Source organism: Homarus americanus, unplaced genomic scaffold (genome assembly GCF_018991925.1).
Source record: "Homarus americanus isolate GMGI-L3 unplaced genomic scaffold, GMGI_Hamer_2.0 scaffold29295, whole genome shotgun sequence".
Lineage (NCBI taxonomy): Eukaryota > Metazoa > Arthropoda > Malacostraca > Decapoda > Nephropidae > Homarus > Homarus americanus.
In genome coordinates this window covers 58,819-79,874 of record NW_024727893.1, presented here as the reverse complement: position 1 = coordinate 79,874, position 21,056 = coordinate 58,819, and the positions used below count along the sequence as shown (strand labels likewise).

The following is a 21,056-nucleotide window of genomic DNA, read 5'->3' as shown; positions in this document are numbered from 1 at the left end:
TTGGTTATGTGAAGTAAAAAGCTTTGGTTATGTGAAGTAAAAAGCTTTGGTTATGTGAGGTAAAAAGCTTTGGTTATGTGAAGTAAAAAGCTTTGGTTATGTGAGGTAAAATATTTTGAATAAGTGAGGTAAGACGCTTTGGTTATGAGAGGTAAGAAGCTTTGGTTATGTGAAGTAAAAAGCTTTGGTTATGTGAGGTAAAATATTTTGGATAAGTGAGGTAAGAAGCTTTGGTTATGTGAGGTAAGAAGCTTTGGTTATGTGAGGTAAAAAGCTTTGGTTATGTGAGGTAAAATATTTTGGATAAGTGAGGTAAAAAGCTTTGGATAAGTGAGGTAAGAAGCTTTGGTTATGTGAGGTAAGAAGCTTTGGTTATGTGAGGTAAAAAGCTTTGGTTATGTGAAGTAAAAAGCTTTGGTTATGTGAGGTTAAGGTGTGTGTATTTGGTTAGGTTACCACAGCCGCCATGATGGAAACAGACAACATTATTGATCTTAACAATAACTCAAACGGTTACACTTAAGAGATATAATTATCATACCTAAGCTCTTTCGTAAGCAGGTAAGAAACAGGTGTATATAACACGAGTACCAACTTTCAACACACCTTTACAAATTACTTTAGGGAACATAATCCATCAGTTAAGTCATAAACACCTGGACGTTAGGATGACTTGCTAGTAACACCCGACCCCCCCCCCCCCCTCATCCATCCCTGCTTCACGTTTTCTATATCGTTTGATCTTCACTACTGCCTATGACCCTTATCAAACCCAAATTATCCATCTATTTACCCCAATCGCCCCCAAGAACTACCAGTATACATGCTTTTAAAGATCATTTCCTTCCTTCTCTTCTTCTCTCCTACGTATACCCTTATTCTCTAAATACTCTTCCCCTTTTATCTTCATCCTACTATTCGTATTTTCATCTACTTTCACTCTTCATTTTTTTCGTTAGCAATCTTTTATTTCCTTCTTTCAAATCATTTTTTTCTTTGTATTGATTTTCATAATATTTTTTTTCTTCTTATTTATCCATTTCCTTCCCCTTTATTTCCCCCATTATCCCCATTCGTCTTTGTCTTTAATAACCATTTCCCATTTCTTCTTTCCTCCAATTCTCATTCTCTTTTATTTCCCTAGTTCCAATGCTTTCTCTTTTTTTTTTTGCAACTCCCTTCTTTCTTCATTTCTCCTATTCCCATTTTACTTTATTTCCTCGTTCCTTCATCTCTATATACCTTTTCTTTTTCCCCCTTCCAATTCCCTTCCTGTTCCACACACCAGCAACTCACAAATCTTCATCTAGGGCAGAGAGGGAGGGGGCAAAAATATTGACACATCAAACAAGGCTCTATATCTTAGGCCGTCGATGGAGGGAGGGAGGGAGGGAAGGAAGGAGAAGGAAGGAGAGGTAAGGATGGACGAGGGAGGGAGTGAGGGAAGGGGAAGTTAAAATGAAAGAAGTGAATAGCAAAAATGAGAGAGAGAGAGAGAGAGAGTGAGAGAAGGTTGATAATTTGACCTTAATTGGATCTGAATTAAGTCTTCAAGTTCACGTAATGACGGATAATACACTAAGAAGACACTGGTGAAAGACGTGGCTTGATCACACACACTGTACTGGAGAGAACAGCTGTTAACCTAATTAAACATTGACTGAACTCCGCTCCTGCCATGACCTGCTGAGAAGTCGATGGATGGATGGATGGAGCCTTTTAAACAGTACACGGATAAAGCTCAGCGTTAGTAGAAGCTTTTACGGATAGTTAAGGGTGATATCGTCCTGGCCGCTACTATGAATAGGTAAAATTTTAACTTACAAACAAATAGAATGAAACGCTGTCAGACATAACAGATAAGTAGCGAGTATAAACTATAATTACGGTGTTAGGAGTGTAAATAACAGCGGGTTTTTTCACTTGTTTACATGGTAATTGAAATAGGTTAAATGTGTGGTGCCCCCCCCCCTCGCTCCTTAGACTGGACTGAGAAGGTCATTTTTCCCGACGAGTTTTATACCGTAAATAATTCGGACGAGTGAGAACAATTATATCTGCATTGTGGGTTAAAAAAAAAAGATGGTATTTGATAGATCAGCTTAAAGAAGTCAAAATGAGCTAATTTACTAGTTACAGGAGTCACGGTATTGACCTGAATGATACTCGAAAGTCAAGGAGAAAATATAGTTGAAGGCATTATTAAAATTTAGGCGAATGACACAGGAAAATTTCGCTACACACTGGGAAAAAAAAAGATTCACTTAAACCCTACAACTTTGACGACGGTTTCCATAAAATTATAGATAGATAAATTCTTTACTTCCTCAACTGGAGCTAACTTTGATGATTAAGATAAAAAATAAATAAATAACCAGAAAGTATAAAATAATTTGAACTTTAATGGCGTTTTAATTTTTAGTGAATAAGTGAAGAAAAAAAATTCTCACCAGAAAAAATACGTAAAAAATAAAAATGACTCCAACTTGTAAATTCATCTACTTGTTTCTTAATATGTTAAACACGTCGGATAATTAATGACTTTGAGAGTTATATAACAGGGAGCTGGGACGAGAGATTAGGTAGGTATCCCCCTGTACTATGGCACGACTCACTTACACTGATGAAACGTCAGTTATGTTGGTCGTCACGTGACTACATATATTATTACTTAAACTACCGTGTGTGTATATGAGGAAGAGAAGAAACACGCACACACACACACACACACACAAACACGTGAAAAACAACCTAATTGGATGATAAAAAAAACATGCGTCCAAAAACTTACCAACTTCAAGACATTTACATATAGAGCCACATCCTCTCTCTCTCTCTCTCTCTCTCTCTCCTACGTTAATTCTCAACATAACTAACCTGCACAAGTCATCCATACACCACGGGGGAGGTATTGTGTCGGGGATGAAACAGAGGAGAGGTGTGATGAGTGGGGGGTAACGCCTGAAAAACACTTGGTATTCAGCTTACCATTAAAAAAGAGCCTTTTGCTTCCACCCTAAACTAACGTACCGTAAGGTAACCTAACTTAACCAAATTTACCCCATCCTAGCCTAACTTAACCTAACCTAAACCAATTTAACCCATCCTAGCCTAGCCTAACCTAACCTAGCCTAACGTAACCTAATTCGTCATACACACACAAACAGGTTAATAGGTCGTGTAATATTAAAAAAAAAAAAAAGATTACAGCTTTTGTTTTTAGTTCGGGTTGATTGTTGTGGGTCCGGTGAAAAGGTGCGTTTGGTCAGTTGTTTGTGCACGTGAGTTTGTGATGAACGGAGAGTGACGGCTGCCTCATTCCTTCCTTTAGCATTTGATGAAAGGTGAATAACATGGACGTATGGAGAGAGAGAGAGAGAGAGAGAGAGAGAGAGAGAGAGAGAGAGAGAGAGAGAGAGAGAGAGAGAGAGAGAGAGAGAGAGAGAGAGAGAGAGAGGAGAATGTTTGATGGATAACAATGGACTGAAAAATTGTTGTGAAGTGAAGGAGAATTGAAAGATAATCGATAATGAACAAAATCAAGAGACAGGAGAAAGGAAGAAGAAAAAGATACAACACACACACAACAATAACGCCGTGAAAAAACATTAAAAACAAACACTTTTCCAACGACTAAAACCTGGGATGAAACACTACCAACCATGGGGGGAAAAACACGCGAAAAAAAACACACACACACACACACACAAAAACTTATCCACCCCAAAGCTGTAGTCTCAAAAACTGACCCCAAGTCCAGCGTTCTCCTTTAAATATGTGGAGAGGAGCGTAGAAACGACAGAAAAATCGGTGAGACAGACATACAGACACACAGAGAGAGAGAGAGAGAGTATGTGTGTGTGTAGGTCGTCGTGTTAGGGCCAGAGGTAAGGCAGACACTTGGTTTATTGACATGCAAGGGTTGAGGTCTACCAATATCCTCCCCCCATACCAATGTTATACCTCCCTCCTCCTCTCTCTGTTCCTCTCCCACCTACTATACCACCATCCTAGTGACGTGTCTTAATTTACTTTCCATCATCCTTAAATATACCGTATATATATACAGTATATTTACACTGGCATGATCACTAATATATCTCATCCACACGTCCCATCTTCCTCTTTTATCATGCCTCCTGCCTCCTTCCCCTTCGCTCCCTTTTCATTCCATCTCTCTTAACCCCCGCCCCCCCCCATCCCTACACCCGCCAGGTCAACAGGACGACAAAAACACGTTCCATTAGGGGCCAGAAACTTGTTTGTGTACCTTCACTTTATTACAGAATTATAATTACCTTTGATGGTGTTATTGGAGGGTGAGGGTAATGTGATTGGGCTATGTCTGTCAGTGTGTCATGCAGTGAACCAGGTGCTGTTGTATTGTGTACCTCAGTCAGGTTATTTATCAGTAAGTCAGTCGACACTTGACTGATATGAGTATAGAAAAACCTTGTTATTTTTTTTATACTGGACATTTTTAAATAAATGTATTGTTTAATATTAACATGAGCAGTGCACACATCAGGACGTACAGGAGGTCAGGACTCATTAAATATTCAGACAAGGGTTATACGAGCGAGCGTGAGTCCATTAACAACAAGCAAGACTGTAAACATAAGACACGCACTCCACATACATGGGGCCTCCCTTGTCCCAGAGGCGTCTTGTACCGAGGAAGCGTAAGACTGGTCACGCGGGCCTTAAACCATGGCTTAGTTTGGGCCACACGGGAACACCAACGGCTTGATCATTGGTTTTAAATATAAATTGTTGCCTGTGTGTTTCAAGAGTTAATCATATATAAATCTATCAAGTATGAATATATTTTAATCATCACCCAGTGTCAGTTCACTGCTGAAACAAGGCTTCTTCATCATCCCCTCCCAAAGAGCATCCTAAACTACATAATGTCTTTTATCCATTGGCCATTTTCGTAGGATCCAGCAGTCGCAGATCTTCTTAGTTTACTGTTGATTATGTAAGATAATCTCAGTTCCTACCCGCACATGGCCTTACAGTAGTAACGTATTGTACTTCAGTTTTACATGTCATAGATTCGCTTCTGTTCCCTGACTCTCTATGTTATACCACCTACATCTTCTCATGCATTTTTGAGTAGCTTGGAGTTTCTATGTAATGTTTGCTTTTACACACACATTTCACATTCATATTTCAACACTGGAAGTAGGAGACACCTGGCATATACTTTGTACATGCGTGTTGCTTCTGAATAAATGACTTAAGTCTTCCAAAGGATTTCCATTATATTTTGACTTCTTTCCACTCTACTACACTTCTTTATGTAACTCAGTTTACTTTGGCTTTTTCTTGCATATAAATGATTGAATTCTATGGAAGGGGAATATGTGTAGTATTCATTATTTTTTTGTCTTTACCAACATATTAAAGAACATTTGGTTGTGTTCATTTTCACTCGTTCCTGTTTGCTTGCATCGACCAACTCCTGTGTTTGCCTTCACACACACACACACACACACACACACATGGTCAGTTCCCTAGCTCTTTAAAGCATATATAACAAACACTGAACTTGCCCCATCAAAACACCCCAAACACTCTCCCATGAACCCAAGGTATGAGGCATTGCATTTCTAGAATATTTCCAGGTCAATTTGCAATTAAAATTATTTACTAGTCTTTAATTAATCCTCAGCCCTTCCCGCTCTCTCGGTTGAATGAAAGCGAGTTTAGAGTCTTTGTTGGTATTTTTATAAATGAATTACAGAATACATAACAGGTAAAAGGTTAGGCTTCTTGGTCTGTCGTTGCGTCGTGTATATCAAGACAAATATGACCATAACATTATTCTAACTTTCTGGTAATTTATTTCGTCATGTAAGAACGCCTACTATGCTTATCGTTCCTCTCTCAGCATGTACAGCCTCCCGAAATATCCGAGAAGTTTTCAGAAACCATAGGAAAGCCAACGATTATACCGTGCCTCACCCTAGCTCCCCCCTGACCCTTAGTCTATCACAGGTAAACCACAATTTGCTCTTACTTATTACCCCTGACGGCAGACCACCAGGTGTTATATGTGGGCGTAAATATACCACCTGCTACTTATACTTTCTTTATGTCATTTATACTTAGATTCAGCCCTTTCATTATAAGACAATGTATAAATGTGTCTATTGATGTTATTTATGTCCTTTCTCCTTCCTTTCATTATAAAGTTAAATATGAATCCTCGTCTTTATCATTTTTTTACATAATTTTTTTTTTTTATTGGGCACTCCCCTACATCCTTGTGTAAGGTGAAGCGCAGAAGCGTTTACAGCGCCCAACAGGGAAGCATGCTAAGTTCATGCTTGCCTTTATGTCTCATGAGTTAAGGGCGTAGAAGTCTGAAGAGTCACGGGCGTAGAAGCCTAAAGAGTCAATGGTTTATGTCAAGTTATTGGAAGCTCCAACAACTTGTCCCTGAATACGAATTCGCAACTTTCGACTTACAACAGGTACCTACTTTACTGCTAGGTGAACAGGGACGAAGGGGACTAGGAAGAGTGTCCAAACAACTTCCGCCGGCCCGGGAATCGAACCCATGACATCTTGCTTGCGAGGTAAGAACGGTACCGCTCTACCACCAGCTCCCCTTTTTACATAATGAATTTGAGTTGTTGCTTAAATCTCTCTCTCTCTCTCTCTCTCCTCCAAATGCACTCACGCACACTTATTGTTTATTTCTGTCTCGCAATATGTCCCACCTCCGGACCATATCCTAGACCGCTGTCACTGCCTTCACACTTCCCACACCTTTCCCACGTCCACTGCTCACACTTCTCTTTTTCATCACCACGACACACACACACATCCATGCTAGACCTTACCTCTGAGTTATACATATATTAACAATGGTTGGTAGAGGAGAGGTCTATATATATGAGGTTGACTCCCAGTATGACTTTATCTTCACCACAACACTGTTCAGTATTCTCGTCCGGTAAACACTGACTATATGAACGTTAATCAGTGTAATAACTCGAGTTTCCTCTTTCACTTCCCTCTCTCTTTCTTTCTCTCACTCTCTTCCTGATATACTTTCTCTCCCTCTCACAATTTCTCTATCTCCTTCTCCGTCCCCCCAAATTATTATCATTTATGCATTCTCCCTCACTAAGGCAGGCAGGTATGACAGGTAATACGAGGGTAGGTTAAATACTTCTGAATATCCAAATTATTTTCTTTTGCTTTTAACACTCCAAGTTAACACAAACATCCTTTAACTGACAGAGCTTAAAGATACACTGGAGTAGGGTGGCTGTGAAATCTGCTTCTTATATTGAAAAAAACCCAACTATTTTGTATGAAATATTCCAAAGTCTTTTTTTAGATATATTTTAATACGATCTCTCTCTCTCTCTCTCTCTCTCTCTCTCTAATACATCTAAGTAAATATATATCTTAAGAAAATACCCATAGATAATTCCAATACGGCATATCTACCACTAGCCGACTCACAGTAGGATACAAATTGACCCCAAAATACCCACATTACCGAGAGAAACTGCTGGGTTACGTCCGAGCCACTTGCTACCAGATCTCTCCCAGTCTTGGTTAAATATTTCCGGTGTAAATAATAATCATCCGTGAAGCTTCAATTAAAATGGTGTAAAAGCCTGTATGTTCTGAAGCTTAAGGTGTATACCATTAACCAGTCATGAAGCTTCGTTATTAAAGGTTTATAATAATGTTGTGAGTTATGTGGCTTCAATAATGTTCTAATGATCGTAAGTTAAAAGGTTGTAAATACAGAAGGTCTGAGGCCATTAGTCAGGCAAAAGTCTTTATGGCACTCATCACAGATCTTGATTCTATTACAGACTAACTTCAGGTTTAATTAATTCCCAACACTACGATTAAATAATATACTCTGATGACATGAACTCTACTGCGTCAAGGTACCATTAATCAACCAACGAAAGGGTAATTAAATGAGTTTTAAATGCCATTAACTATTAAACCTCGATGGTGTAATTGGACATGAATATGTAATTAAAGTAATGGAGTCTTGATGCACTTAACGTTCTTGCCTCTTTTTTTCTCTTAAGTAAACGCCCGTCACTATCCGGAATTCCCCCAACCATAATACCAAGGCTGCAATTTTTTTTTCCATTCGACAAAACATAAATGGAATTCAATTTACGAAGCTTCATTTATTCATCCATTATTTCTTGGTGGTATATTATGTTGTCCAAGGCCACGATGCACTTGAGACTCACAGCTGCTTCCCGAGAATGACTTCAACCAGCCAAAATTAACAGGTCCATTGTTTACCACTATTCTTTGTCGATTCTTATAGGCAACGAATTGAGGGAGTGGGCGTTGAGTCATTATACTCAATTTGTCGTAAGAATTCTGAAGCAAAGGTTTTATTTTTATTTTTAATCCGCGCACGCGTGTGTGTGTGTGTGTGTGTGTGTGTGTGAAAGAAATAGGGGAATACTGTACCTTTGTAGAGATAGACAGGGAAAAAAATAAAAGACAGTAAGAGAAAAAGACAGAAAGAGACAGGGAGAAACAGGTACCTAGATAGCCGTATGGGTTGATAAGGAGACTGAATAAAAATGAGACAGGTAGACAAAAATAAATTTAAGAAACATAAGTAACTAAACAGAGAGGGAGACCCGCAGTTAGAGACACGCCATAGAAATGAGTGAGGGACAGGAAGGCCACTGCCATATCATTCTTAGCCCAGATCACTATTTGACTCTCTTCTACTAAAGAGCTAAAGTATTTACCCCAGTATTAGCTAGACCTCAGCACAATAGGCACCTAAGGGGGATCACCGTCGTCCTGGTAATAAAGACAACGAACTGATGCATCACCTTACTAACTGGGTTATTTATTTGTCTTATAAACTTGCAGTTAAATTTTTTTTATTGATTAATTTTTCCCTCTACTAATTTACTTAATTTTTTATACCAATCTTATATAATACATAAACAAAAATATATATCCTGCGCATGAATTCACAGATGCATTCATGTATAAATAGACTTTTGTCAACAATACAGTTTTTGGTGATTTTCAAAACAAACTTGATGGAGAAATAATAATTCTATTTTGTTTATCATTGGGTTTTCGTAATAGTTATTGAACAGAAAAAAAAATATTTTGAAATAATAACTGTGAATATAAACAAAGTTTTTTTATTACCGATGATACACTGTTAATGAACATACAATGAATGTGAAAACTTTTACATCAATTTAACAAATTCTGTAACTGCAACTTTGTGCTCCTAGTCTAAAACAGTATATACATATATACAGTACAGTAGGGTGTGGCGGGCGTGCGTGTAGGTCTCCACACTAGTGTATTTCCCCAACACATCTTGGAAGGAGTGCGTGGGAGAGAATTTTCAGAAGGCATTACACCATTTTATGAGGCTTCAGTTCTCAAAGTGAGTTTTAGATGCAAAAGCTATTTCGGCCGAATGAACTTATTTAGTTTTAATGTTGAAAGTTTGCCGATCAGAGCTCCATACTGGCCGACAATCTCACCGCTTATCGGTGTTTTATTATATACACAAAGCCGTATAGGACGAGAAGACGGAAGATAAAGGGATATACAAACACCATTTTGTATACATAGTCCACAAACAGAGGCGACACTAAAAGCTTTCTTGTTCCGGGGGCGTGTTGTATTAATCACTGTTCGGGTCTTTGGTTTTATCTATCTATCTATAGATATAACAGGGTGTTATAATTCCCGAGAGAGAGAGAGAGAGAGAGAGAGATCAGAGGAGGATGACAAGACTAATCCTAGGCAGTTGGAGCCTTTATTATAGAGACAGATTAAAGCATCTGAATTTTAACTCCCTCGAGAGACGTCAGAGTGAGGGGCGATATGATCGAGGTGTGTAAATAGAAGTCAGGGCTAAACAAAGGTGCCACAAGTTTAAATACAAAAAAATCTTACAAACAAAACACATACATTCTTTAACACCTATAGATAAAAACACATACATACAAAATAGGAAATATTTGAATCGTTGCAGCAAACTAATAATATTTTAATACAAAGAAACTCTAAACCTTGGGCCGTGTTGCAAGTCATGTCAAATTCGCGAGAACAAAAAAAAAAACATTGCAGGGAAAGGCCACCAACAGAGCTTCCTGACCGAAAACCATCAAACTACGCCACTATTTCCATTAAACTCCTCCTGAATTAGAGGTGCAGATATGACTCCCCCTTCATTGTGGTTTTACCCTCGTCAATCTGTTCAGCCGCCAGTAGGTATGGAGGAGAAAAAATGGCAATGCAAAACCAAAACAAAATAGAAAAATAAAATCTTTTGTAAGTTTCTTTTCTTTTGGCATTCAGCTGATTTGATCTACTTTCATCAATGTCTGTCTGTATCAAATGATCTTATACACTACAGTGAATTAAGAAACATGAGAGTTAAGATATAAATAAAAATATAATTAATAAGATAAACACTCTAATATATACATCAAACAGTGAGACCAGTACTTAACAAATCGTCTTGTTTATTTCACCGAGACAGTTTCGGATCGCTTAGCATTACGCAAACTATAAAACAAATCCTCGCATGGCATAAGAACTCAGTTGTACAGTATACATACATCCTACATCAGGGGTTCTCAACCAGGGGGGAATTTCCCCCCTCAGGTTTTCAGGGGGGGGGGAAACTGATTCTAATATGGAAAAAATAAAGGATTTTCAGTATTATATGCATATTATTTGGAATGCACTTTTTGAGGCAGACAATCTTGGAAAGGAGGGGGGAATGACATCCTGACATATGGTGAAAGGAGTGCATGGGGCAAACAAGGTTGAGAACCACTGCCCTACATGCTTACATACATGTTCAATTGGCTCCCGATAACGGATAACGGATATTATTTTTGGTTCCTCGTGGCTAATGTAAGGTAACGTCACTATTACCGGCGGCCGTGTACACAGCTTAACTTGGTGGGGGCAGTGCTTCATGATACAACTGGACAAATATTAAAATATCGGAAGAAAAAATGATGAAATGAAATGAAATCGACGCCATGCAGTGAGTGACCATTGTTTCTCACGGTAAAACTAGTCAAGAAAATATACATAAACCGTTATATAGATTCTTCACAGGGTAGCATTGTTTTCGACAGCTGCCACAAGATATCTAGTGTTCCCTGGTAGCTGTCAATGGACCTTTGGAAATGTGTTTCTTATTGTCGCACGAGTCAGCTGTCCGAAGCTCTCCGGAACTCCTCATATAAAGAGTTTGAGTTCTGTCACGTCCTCGACTCACTGAAACTCTTGAAGGGTTAGCTGAACCCAAGGGTCAGTAAGAGTGAGTCACAGCGAGCGTGAATATTGAATCACTTAGTAGAATGTGTCAGCACTTTATTTAGTAAATGATATTGAGATAGGTGCTTGCAGGAGACAACCCTCGTAATTATTAGTCAGATTTCAATAACATATTCGTGTCAGTTGGTAAAATAAGTACGATTTCAAATAGAAAATTCCAGTTATTCCACCCCAATTCAGAAACTTCTGAAAGAGCTCTTAAGTGAGTAAATTACCGTAACAAATTCCCGGGAAAAGAATCATTACAGACTTTAAAAAAATAAGACATGATAAATAAATAAATAAATAAATAAATAAATAAATAAATATAAATATATATATATATATATATATATATATATATATATATATATATATATATATATATATATATATATATATAATAAAATCAAATCTATCTACACATGAGAAAAAGATTCATGGGAAAGGTAACCTATTAAAACGTCAGTTAGTGAAATAAAACTGTGGTTTTCATGAGTTCACTAAACCCGTACAAGGTGCTTTAGTGTACCAGTCCAATTTAGGAATGTGTAGGCCCTCTCTTTCATATATACCAACCATTAATATATCCCCGACTATATAAAATATCCTGTGGAAAATTTGTTTAAATGCATTTCATATCGTACCAGAGAAAATATGCAATTTGGAAACCCCGAAGCTCAGTCCTTTTTCTTGTCTCAATAAATATGCGTTTCCTGGCTTCCCTGGGCAAGATTAATGGCCGGCCAACTCAAAACACTTAATTGAAACTCGTATCTTTACCGCCAAGTTACCTGGTAGTGGTCGTGGTCAGTTGTCATAAGTGCGTTATAAGGTGTTTATCGGCTTGGTGCCTGACGCTGACACAACACATTTCTCTTTAACTGACAAGTAATGAAAGGTTAGGAAAAGCATGCTGTTCATATTGTTATTACTAGTACTACTACAACTATTGCTACTATTACTACAGCTACTTTACTACTATTGCTCCTGCTACAATTACTACGACTACTGCTACCACTTTTAACGATTACAACTACTGTTGCTACAAATACTACACCTATTGATACGGCCACTACTATCACGGCAACAAAGACTACTACTACTACTACTACTAATTCCACTATTGTAATTGTCGTGCATGTCATTACAGGCAACATCGAGTAAGTCTCAACGAACATATCTTTATTCCCTTCATCAGTGAGGTGGCAAGAATGTTGTGATGGAAATGAATGTCTGTCAGTCAGTCTAAGACAGCCGGAGGTGAGTAAACCAGTGGAAAGTTGAGGATTTCCTGTAGGACTGACGTTGGCTGGTTGTTGGAAGTTAGACCCGAGGTCAAGATATGTCAGATCTAGTGACACATTTCACCAGTGGTCTTTCTATCAAAGCGGGAATTGCTTCAAAGTGAGGCTGGTCCTTTTTATGTAACTAAAAGTGGTTCCTGCAGGCATGACGGCACGTAAGCAGGTAAGCTGATGTGTGTGTGTGTTCAGGCAGTACGTGGAAAGTAGAGCATACAGGAATATAGATAGATGTGTGAACTCTCTCTCTCTCTCTCTCTCGTGAACCTCGTCTAGGGACCAGGAGTTTCACCATCGTGCAACGGTGTTAATTTAAACCCGAATGTGTTTGTTTTTTCCGAATGGGAGTCTGGTATGTACAGGACAATCACTGCCGCAATTGAACCCCCCTTCCACCTTCCCTCCCCTTCCACCTTCCCTCCCCTTCCACCTCCCCTCCCCTTACCCCCTATCCTCGCCCACCACCATAGCTTTTAGCTCGTTTTCTCTTTCTGTTTTCAGTAAAATTTGTAAACTTGAAAACTAATTTTAGAGAAATATTGAGGTTTTGAGGGGTTTGGGGGAATGGAGAGAGAGAGAGAGAGAGAGAGAGAGAGAGAGAGAGAGAGAGAGAGACTTCTTCCGGGACTGCCAAGACAGCAATCAGTAATATTGTCAATGGTTGCTGAATTATAATGATGAGAGCCAGGCAAAACCTTAAGGCCATAATTTTTGTTTTTCACAGGCATAACCCTTCTATTCTAGGCCTAATGATAAAACTTTGAATAAGTTAGTATCAACATAAAAACAATACTGTAACAAACTTCTAAGCCATTGCATAATTTTTTGTCCTGCAGATTGATCCTGTAACACTTGGACCTCATTTTCCAGTTACCCTGCAATGGAACTTGTTGTAGCTTATCTGCATGATCGAGCTTTACGACGTGAACGAAGGTATCGGGACCCTTTGGATCCCATAAATATAAGCGATGAAAATCTAATTAGATATTATAGGTTTCCTCGATGTGAAATTCTAAGACTGTGTGAAGAGTTAGATCCATTTTTAAGGCGTAGAACGAGAAGATCTCATGCTGTTCCCATACACACGCAAGTGTTAGTTGCTTTAAGATTTTACGCCAGTGGAACCTTTCAACATGTACTTGGTGATACAGTTGGTCTTACCCAAGCTAGTGTCAGTAGAATTATTAGAGATGTGACCCAAATTCTCACAGAAAGGGCAAGATTTGAAATAAAGATGCCAACAGGTAATGTACAAATAGCAAGAACTGTGCAAGGTTTTGCCAGAATAAGAAACCTTCCAAGAGTCATTGGTGCAATTGATGGAACACACATACCCATAAAAGCCCCAATTGAAAATGAAGGAACATATGTAAACAGGAAGCGATACCACTCTCTCAATGTACAAGTAGTATGTAATGCCGATGGGTTGATCACAAACTACAGCACCAAGTATCCAGGTTGTAAACATGACGCCTTCATCTGGGCCAACTGCTTACTTCGCCGTCGCTTTGAGGCTGGTGATTTTGGTGATAATTATTTGATTGGTAAGTTTAAATGGCACGGTTAAGATTTTTCCTATTTCAGCTAATCAATGTGACTAGGTGGAACATAGGCTCTAATGCTAGGAGGACCTTACTTAACTGCCCAGTACATGATAAATCATTCATTTGTTGAATTAAGGAACGGTACACTTTTACAGCTATGTTTAACCGTGCATATCGACTAAGTTTGACATCACTGACCTTATAAACCTATGCTGAACCTAATAACTTTCCCTAAACCAAGCTATGACACTTGACGGCACATACATTATTAGTGGCCCACACCTAATATCTTTATTTGTCTTACAGTTGGTTGTTGAAAAATGGTTAAAATATTTGTGCTATATTGCTATTTTTATATGGAAGCAAATACATTATGCCTCATTGTTTGGTAATGCAGCTATATAGTTTATATGTTTTTTGCTTATAGGTACAAGAGTGGGCTGAGGGATTAATTCCCCCAAGGGCATTGTAATTTTTTTTTATTATATTTCTTATTGGGCTGTACATTTGTCTTTATTTTTTAATCACTCCTGTTATTCCAGGTGACAGTGGGTACCCATTAGAGGCATTCCTCATGACACCATTCAGAAACCCCTCAACCCCTGGAGAAGTTAGGTATAACAACAGCCATACCAAAACCCGCGTAGTTGTAGTGCAAACTTTTGGTGTCCTAAAATCACGATTTAGATGCCTTCACCGTTCTGGTGGATCACTTCAATACGATCCTTCCAAATGTGCCAAAATTGTAAATGCATGTTTCCTTCTTCACAATTATTGTTTAATGAGAAGGGTACCACTTCCCCACGACATGGTCGACGATGATGGAGAGAGTGACAATCCAGCTGTAGCAGGGACAGGCCAAGCAGTCAGAGCCAATGTAGTCCGTAATTGGTTTACTTGATGAATTAAAATCAAATATCAATTCACCAATACATTTTTCCTCTATGTTTAAATAGTATTTTTTAGTGCAGTATACAGAGGTAATGCGAATAAAGCGTACATTGATTTAACTTTTATTTTCAATATACTGTACATAATAAAATAAACTTCTTTATAGAAATTAAATGCCTTTCTCTTACCTTAATAGTATATGTACTATATCCTTGAACATATTTGATTCCAATACAGTATACTTTTAATACTACTAAATACCAAAGGCACTAAAGTTTGTGAAACAAAAAATCCTTAAATAAAACATATTTGAGAAATTGAAACAATAAAAAAATATTGCTACTGTTTGCATCTTAAACTACACAATTTGACATGGGTCACCACATCGTTGTGAAATAATAATACAACTACTGTTATTTGTTGCCATTTTTTAGATTTAAGAATGGAATACAGTATAATTTTCATGTCTAGAATTACCTGCATCAATACCCGTAAATTAAAAGAAACTTATAACCCAATACTGTACTACTACAAGTAATAAAGAAAAAAATAGAATACAGTACTCTTTGCTTGTTAAGCTATAAAATGTAACATGAGACAGCACATCCTTATGAAAGAACCAATGCAACAACTTGCGCTTTGGAGACTAATGTGTGTTAAATAGCAGCGATTACAGTAGGCTGTTGGTGAATTTGCACCATTATTTCTGTTTCAACCTACTTGAATCATACTTCGCAAACTACAAACTAATAAATAAAACTCGTTGAACTGGAAATTGACTACGTCTTACAAAATAAAGGAACCTTTAAAAAATAAAAATAAGTACATGAGCCTCTTTTCAAACATATAATTTTGAGTGTGGTAGGAACTTTTACCCAAAACTTGGGTAAACATTACCCGTAGTAGCACTGCAACACATGTTATTAGTTGACAAATGTGTGTCTTTCACTTAACTTCATGATTTTAATGAACTTATGGAGAGCTAAATATTCCTGTTACATTTTCATGACTAGTATAGGCTGCAAGTGAAAGTTACACAATTTTTTAACATGCCGTCTTCCTTCATAACAATCACTCAAAGGAAAATTTATAATAAGTGTTTGATGACTTTTCAACCACGCTATTATCACATTTACCAAAAGTAAAGGACTTACCTAAGTAAACAACTACATATACACATACCATAAACACAGCATCATTGGATAGGATTTTTCGACTGCATAACTCTTGCAATGCATAGCATTGCAGATGCAATGCACTCGGTGTTCGCTACAAGCTGTAAAAAACTGTCCCTCATTTGTGTTTGAACACGAAGCATCTCTCGAAGAAGATCTTCATCTTTTCGGGCAGAAGAGGTTCGTGGCCTCCTGCCACTTCTGATCGTACTTGGCATTGGAGATGAACCCATTTCATCAGTGGAATCACCAGTTACAGTTGACCTAACAGCTGTGGCAGAAGGGGTACTAGACCTACTTCGCTGTTCCGTGGTAGCAGCAATAGGTTGACGAGTATTGCTTGAACTACATGTTTCAACCTCATATGTTCCGGATGATGAAATTCCAGGAATGTTTGTAGGTGCTGAAGTTTCAGGTTCTAAATGCACAATGGGTACTGTGATATCATGTTCCTGTATATCCTCATTCAGAATGAGGGTTATAGAATCATCTTTCTCTTGAACGGGCCGAAACATAAATTCCTCTCGGAAACAACTACCGGTAGCTGTAAACCTAGCTCCTGAGGGTCCGGGGGTTGGTTCTCTTTCTTCTTCTGGAAAGAAATGTAGTATAATAGGTTGATTGAAGTCTATGTTAAGAGTATAATTAAAATATTACACTGTATTTCCAAATATACAAAAGCTTTTAGGAAAAATAATGGTTTGAAAAATAGTGTTGACCATCTAAATATATTTGTTTAAAATATTTTTAAATCTAAATATCAACTAGGCGTTAAATTTCTTATATTTGCACTTCTCAATTTTGTCCATTAACATACGAGTTATAACAACATTTAATATATAACTTAGGGAAGCAATAAACAAGCTAGAAATGAAACCAACTTACTAGTGTTGTTATTTTTCAAAATTATATAAAAAATCAGTATACTGTACAGTATTTCCAAATCAAGATGTGAAAAAATGTCTCCAAAAGTGTTTTTTAAATAAAAAGAAGGACAGAAAAGAACAAAATATATATCAGGGGGTTGGAAAAGTATTTTGACTGAATTACCATTAATAGGTTCTTCACTTTCAACATCCCCTGGAATCCTTGTATAGAGGCTGGATCTAATAGTTGAAGAATTGCTTCTTCAATTGCAGTGTATGTAATTTCAATTTGGGGGCCGCCACCTTGAAGAGAAAATATAAATAATAACTGTCTTACTGTGAGCTGTGGTTACATACACTATACGCTAACTATGTTATATTTGGCAGAAATCATAGTTACAAAGGAATCTACTGAAATAGTTCCAAACATTATAACCTAACCTATCATTGTAGCTGTAGCCACAAAAATTCTCCTTTATCTATGTCAAAAGTTAATTAGATTTAAGGTAACAAACAATAAATGGTAAAATAAGTCAAAAAAAATAGTCGCAGCCAGAAATTTTCAACCTGTATTAGTTGTAAACTCATAAGATAGAACATCCTTGCCTATAAGCCTAACAAAGTAAAATTTACATATTAATGTATATCAAATATGAATATAAATCTATTGATGAATGAAAATTAACGACATAAAAAAAGGAATTCTATGGCAACTTATACATTATGACCTTCATTACCGTCGGAAATAACGTAATTATTAATATGTAGTTTATAACAGTAACCAAACCTACCTAACCTAGCTTCCTTTACCAACGGGAGGCCTCCGCCGCCCTGCCACACAAACTCATATTAACTATCTCTGTTCCACGTCAGTTGCGACAAAATGACAAGTGTGTCTTAAAATTGTGTAATCTAGATGATAGGTATAATAAGAAAATCCAAAAGTTGTGGGGAAATTATTAACAGTAGTACAGACTTCCCTGACTACCGGGTGGGAAGATATTGGAAGCATAATGTGTTGTCTAATGGTAGACCCAGCTGCCATATGGCATCACGAAAATTAGGAGCAAGTCTAAGGTTGCTGATCTGACTAAATGTGTCATTTACACACAATTGCAGGGTCGCAATTGTTTCTCGTAATATCGACAACACAACATACATACTGTATAGTGATTCTCACTTTTTGTGTTTTCATTTCGGTATTTATGGTTATTTGTTATTAATATTATTATTTATAAAGAGGTATTTTTATTAATAGTACTAAAGAATTATTATTACAGGCCCCGAAGTGGGTCAGTGACTGTGCCTGGGTTGGTTAATCCACGTAAAAAGAAAAAAAAAATTTAGGTTGAACGGTAAAGTTTTTACTATTTACTCACACGGAAAACTTCGAAGAACGATATTTCTTTTAATGAATGTGCTCATATAAGGAAAATATGTGTATTCATTCACGATGGAGAGCCACCACACTACTTACTTCCTTGAGTTTACAAACACGTAAAATCGTACCAAGCCTCAGAAAAACCATAGTTAAGTTTGTTTCATATTGTCAATCAATAACCACGCTAACACTATTATGACTTACCTGTTCCACCAGCATATTTCTTATCTTGTGCTGCTTTTTTCTTAACGCTAACACGAAGATCAGAAAACTTCCACCGAATTTCAGTAACATTGCGGGTGACTCTACCAACAGCATTCACCGCATTTAACACTTCACCCCAGGCTGGTTTTTGAGTTGAAGTGTACAACTACTTGAGTCCAACTTCCCTAAAATCATTTCTTTTCGTTTGGCTACCTCAGTCACAAGAGCGTATACTTCAGCCTCACTGAAATTAGGCCGTCTCATCTTGGCTGGTGGTCCTTCCATGTTTACAAAATAATATTACGTGCGTCGCTCTCAGCTGATTTCTCCTTCTCTTGTGATTGGTTGATGATTTTGTTAACTGAGCGTTGATTGGCCAACTAGCATCTACACTGACATCTACCGTCCGACAAGAGAACTTAATTTACAGGGTAAACACTAGAGTTACGAGAACTTACGGAAGTCTTACGGAACCATAATTAAATTTTGAGTATGCTAAATTTATGGTACTGTAAGGCTTCCACAATATATGGTACTGTATCATGCTGAAAAACGTAACTTATGAGGTGTTTTGAGTATCCGGCCCCTGACTCGTGGGCTGTGTTCCCAGACCTTCACCTATCAACTGCCAACTCTCTGGTCATCTACCACTACCGCATACCACGACCATCAGTTCATCACATTCCGTCGGTGCCCCGGTGTTCTCCTGCCTTTTCAAGACGTTGCTGAGTGTGGAGCGAAGTGGACGCTTCCCTGCCCTGAGTGTGCATCACCGCGTTCCAGAACCTTCCCCCAGGGCCACTGCTGTAGGAAATATTTGTTCATTGTTTGATTCCATTAATTGCTGACTCCCCTTTATTGTTCGATTCTATTATTTGTTTGATTCCTTTAAGTGTTTGCTTCCATTAATGGTTTGACTCCCGTAATTATTTGATGTTTGTTGAGTGGTGTCAGAGTTTTGTTATATTTTTATAGTAAAGAGATGCCAATCTCTAACGGTTGTTTGTTATTCCTCGGAAAACCATGGTCCTTGACTTTCCTATATTAAGATCCTGTCTTATTTACTTATATTTTTATTTAAATTACTTACTTATATTCTGGCTTATACTCGTATAGAAGTGGCTCTTATATTTCTCTGCTTATTTTTTCCAAGTCAATGTTCTTTTCTTTTCTTCATTTCTTTTCATAAAGTATTGTATTTTCTGAATTCCTATGTTCTTACCTTTTCTCAAGTATATCTTGTTTAATTATATCTAAACCATGGATTAGTCTCGGGAACCATGTCATTCTTAGCATAAAACTTATTATACTTACAACAGTAGCCTGCCACCACCCAGACTTTTATTAGAATATAACATATCTCAAGAAATGGTTAGGTAGCGTGTTAGCGAGACTTGGCACGTGAGTTACTAATATTATTTTCTGAGAACCAATGTTTAGAAAGGAATAGAGTGGTGATACTAGTAGTTTACTAATTAAATATTTATTAACACAAGGAGTGAATAAGATGTTAATTAATTACACTCAGATCAGACTGGACCTCTTAGGTCTTACTTTACAAGTAACAAATGAAATCTTCAATTCTTGTTTCCTCATTAAACAAATGTTGTATTATTTCTTTGACAAATACACTAGATACTTTACACGTTCAGATAGGACTGGACCCTCAGGTCTTACTTTACAAGTAATACATTAAATCTTCAATTCTTGGTGACAACATTTAACAATCATTATATTATATCATTGTCAATACAGATGGATACAAAACACATAAGACAAAATCCACAATTAAAATAATATCAAACACATCCTGTTAGTTTGGAAGGAACAACATGGCACATTATCTTGCATTCAGAGGTAGGACCTCTGGGTGGTGAACTTAACTCTTACAATCAACAGTATCGCTAGTGACACGAACATCCATGGGTTCAATACTTAACCTAGGATACTATATTTCTGCTAGTCATCCCCAACCATGGATATTAATACTGCTCAATACATATAGCCAAGATCAATGGACCGGACAAGAGTGCATCCACGAGGGACGAGGGTTGTTTACTGTACCCAGCTGAGTCGAGGCTCGCTGGCAAGGGAGCGCCTGGGGAGGTAGAATCTCTCCACACGGCGTTTTCTGGGTCATCTTGCCGTCGGACTCTAATCTCGCCGTATTTAAGATATCCTTCAAGGACCATCTTACCCATAGGCGGCTACCGAACCTCAGTAGTGGTGCCAACACAAACAGTGTTTGGAGATGCGTTGAGGAAGATTCACGAAAGTGTGTAAATGTCTAACTTCAACTATACCAAACATACGTCTGGCAACGATACAGACGATATTTACGTTACTCGACTTATTTGGCACAG

At 37.7% G+C, this 21,056-nt stretch overlaps 2 protein-coding genes across 2 annotated transcripts; one reads left to right on the top strand and one right to left on the bottom strand.

Annotated features, from left to right (window-relative positions):
• The first annotated feature begins 13,328 nt into the window (after nucleotides 1-13,328).
• On the top strand, nucleotides 13,329-15,241 carry LOC121865957 (putative nuclease HARBI1). The gene is made up of 2 exons (XM_042365527.1): nucleotides 13,329-14,176; nucleotides 14,719-15,241. Exons 1-2 carry the CDS (start codon nucleotides 13,513-13,515, stop codon nucleotides 15,075-15,077), a joined length of 1,023 nt encoding a protein of 340 aa, XP_042221461.1. The 5' UTR covers nucleotides 13,329-13,512; the 3' UTR covers nucleotides 15,078-15,241.
• Nucleotides 15,178-20,833, bottom strand: LOC121865958. The gene is made up of 3 exons (XM_042365528.1): nucleotides 20,753-20,833; nucleotides 18,694-18,859; nucleotides 15,178-16,834 (listed from the first exon to the last, which is right to left on the bottom strand). The coding sequence occupies exons 1-3, from the start codon at nucleotides 20,831-20,833 to the stop codon at nucleotides 16,263-16,265; spliced, it is 819 nt and encodes a 272-aa protein (XP_042221462.1). The 3' UTR covers nucleotides 15,178-16,262.
• Between the last annotated feature and the right edge of the window lie 223 nt (nucleotides 20,834-21,056).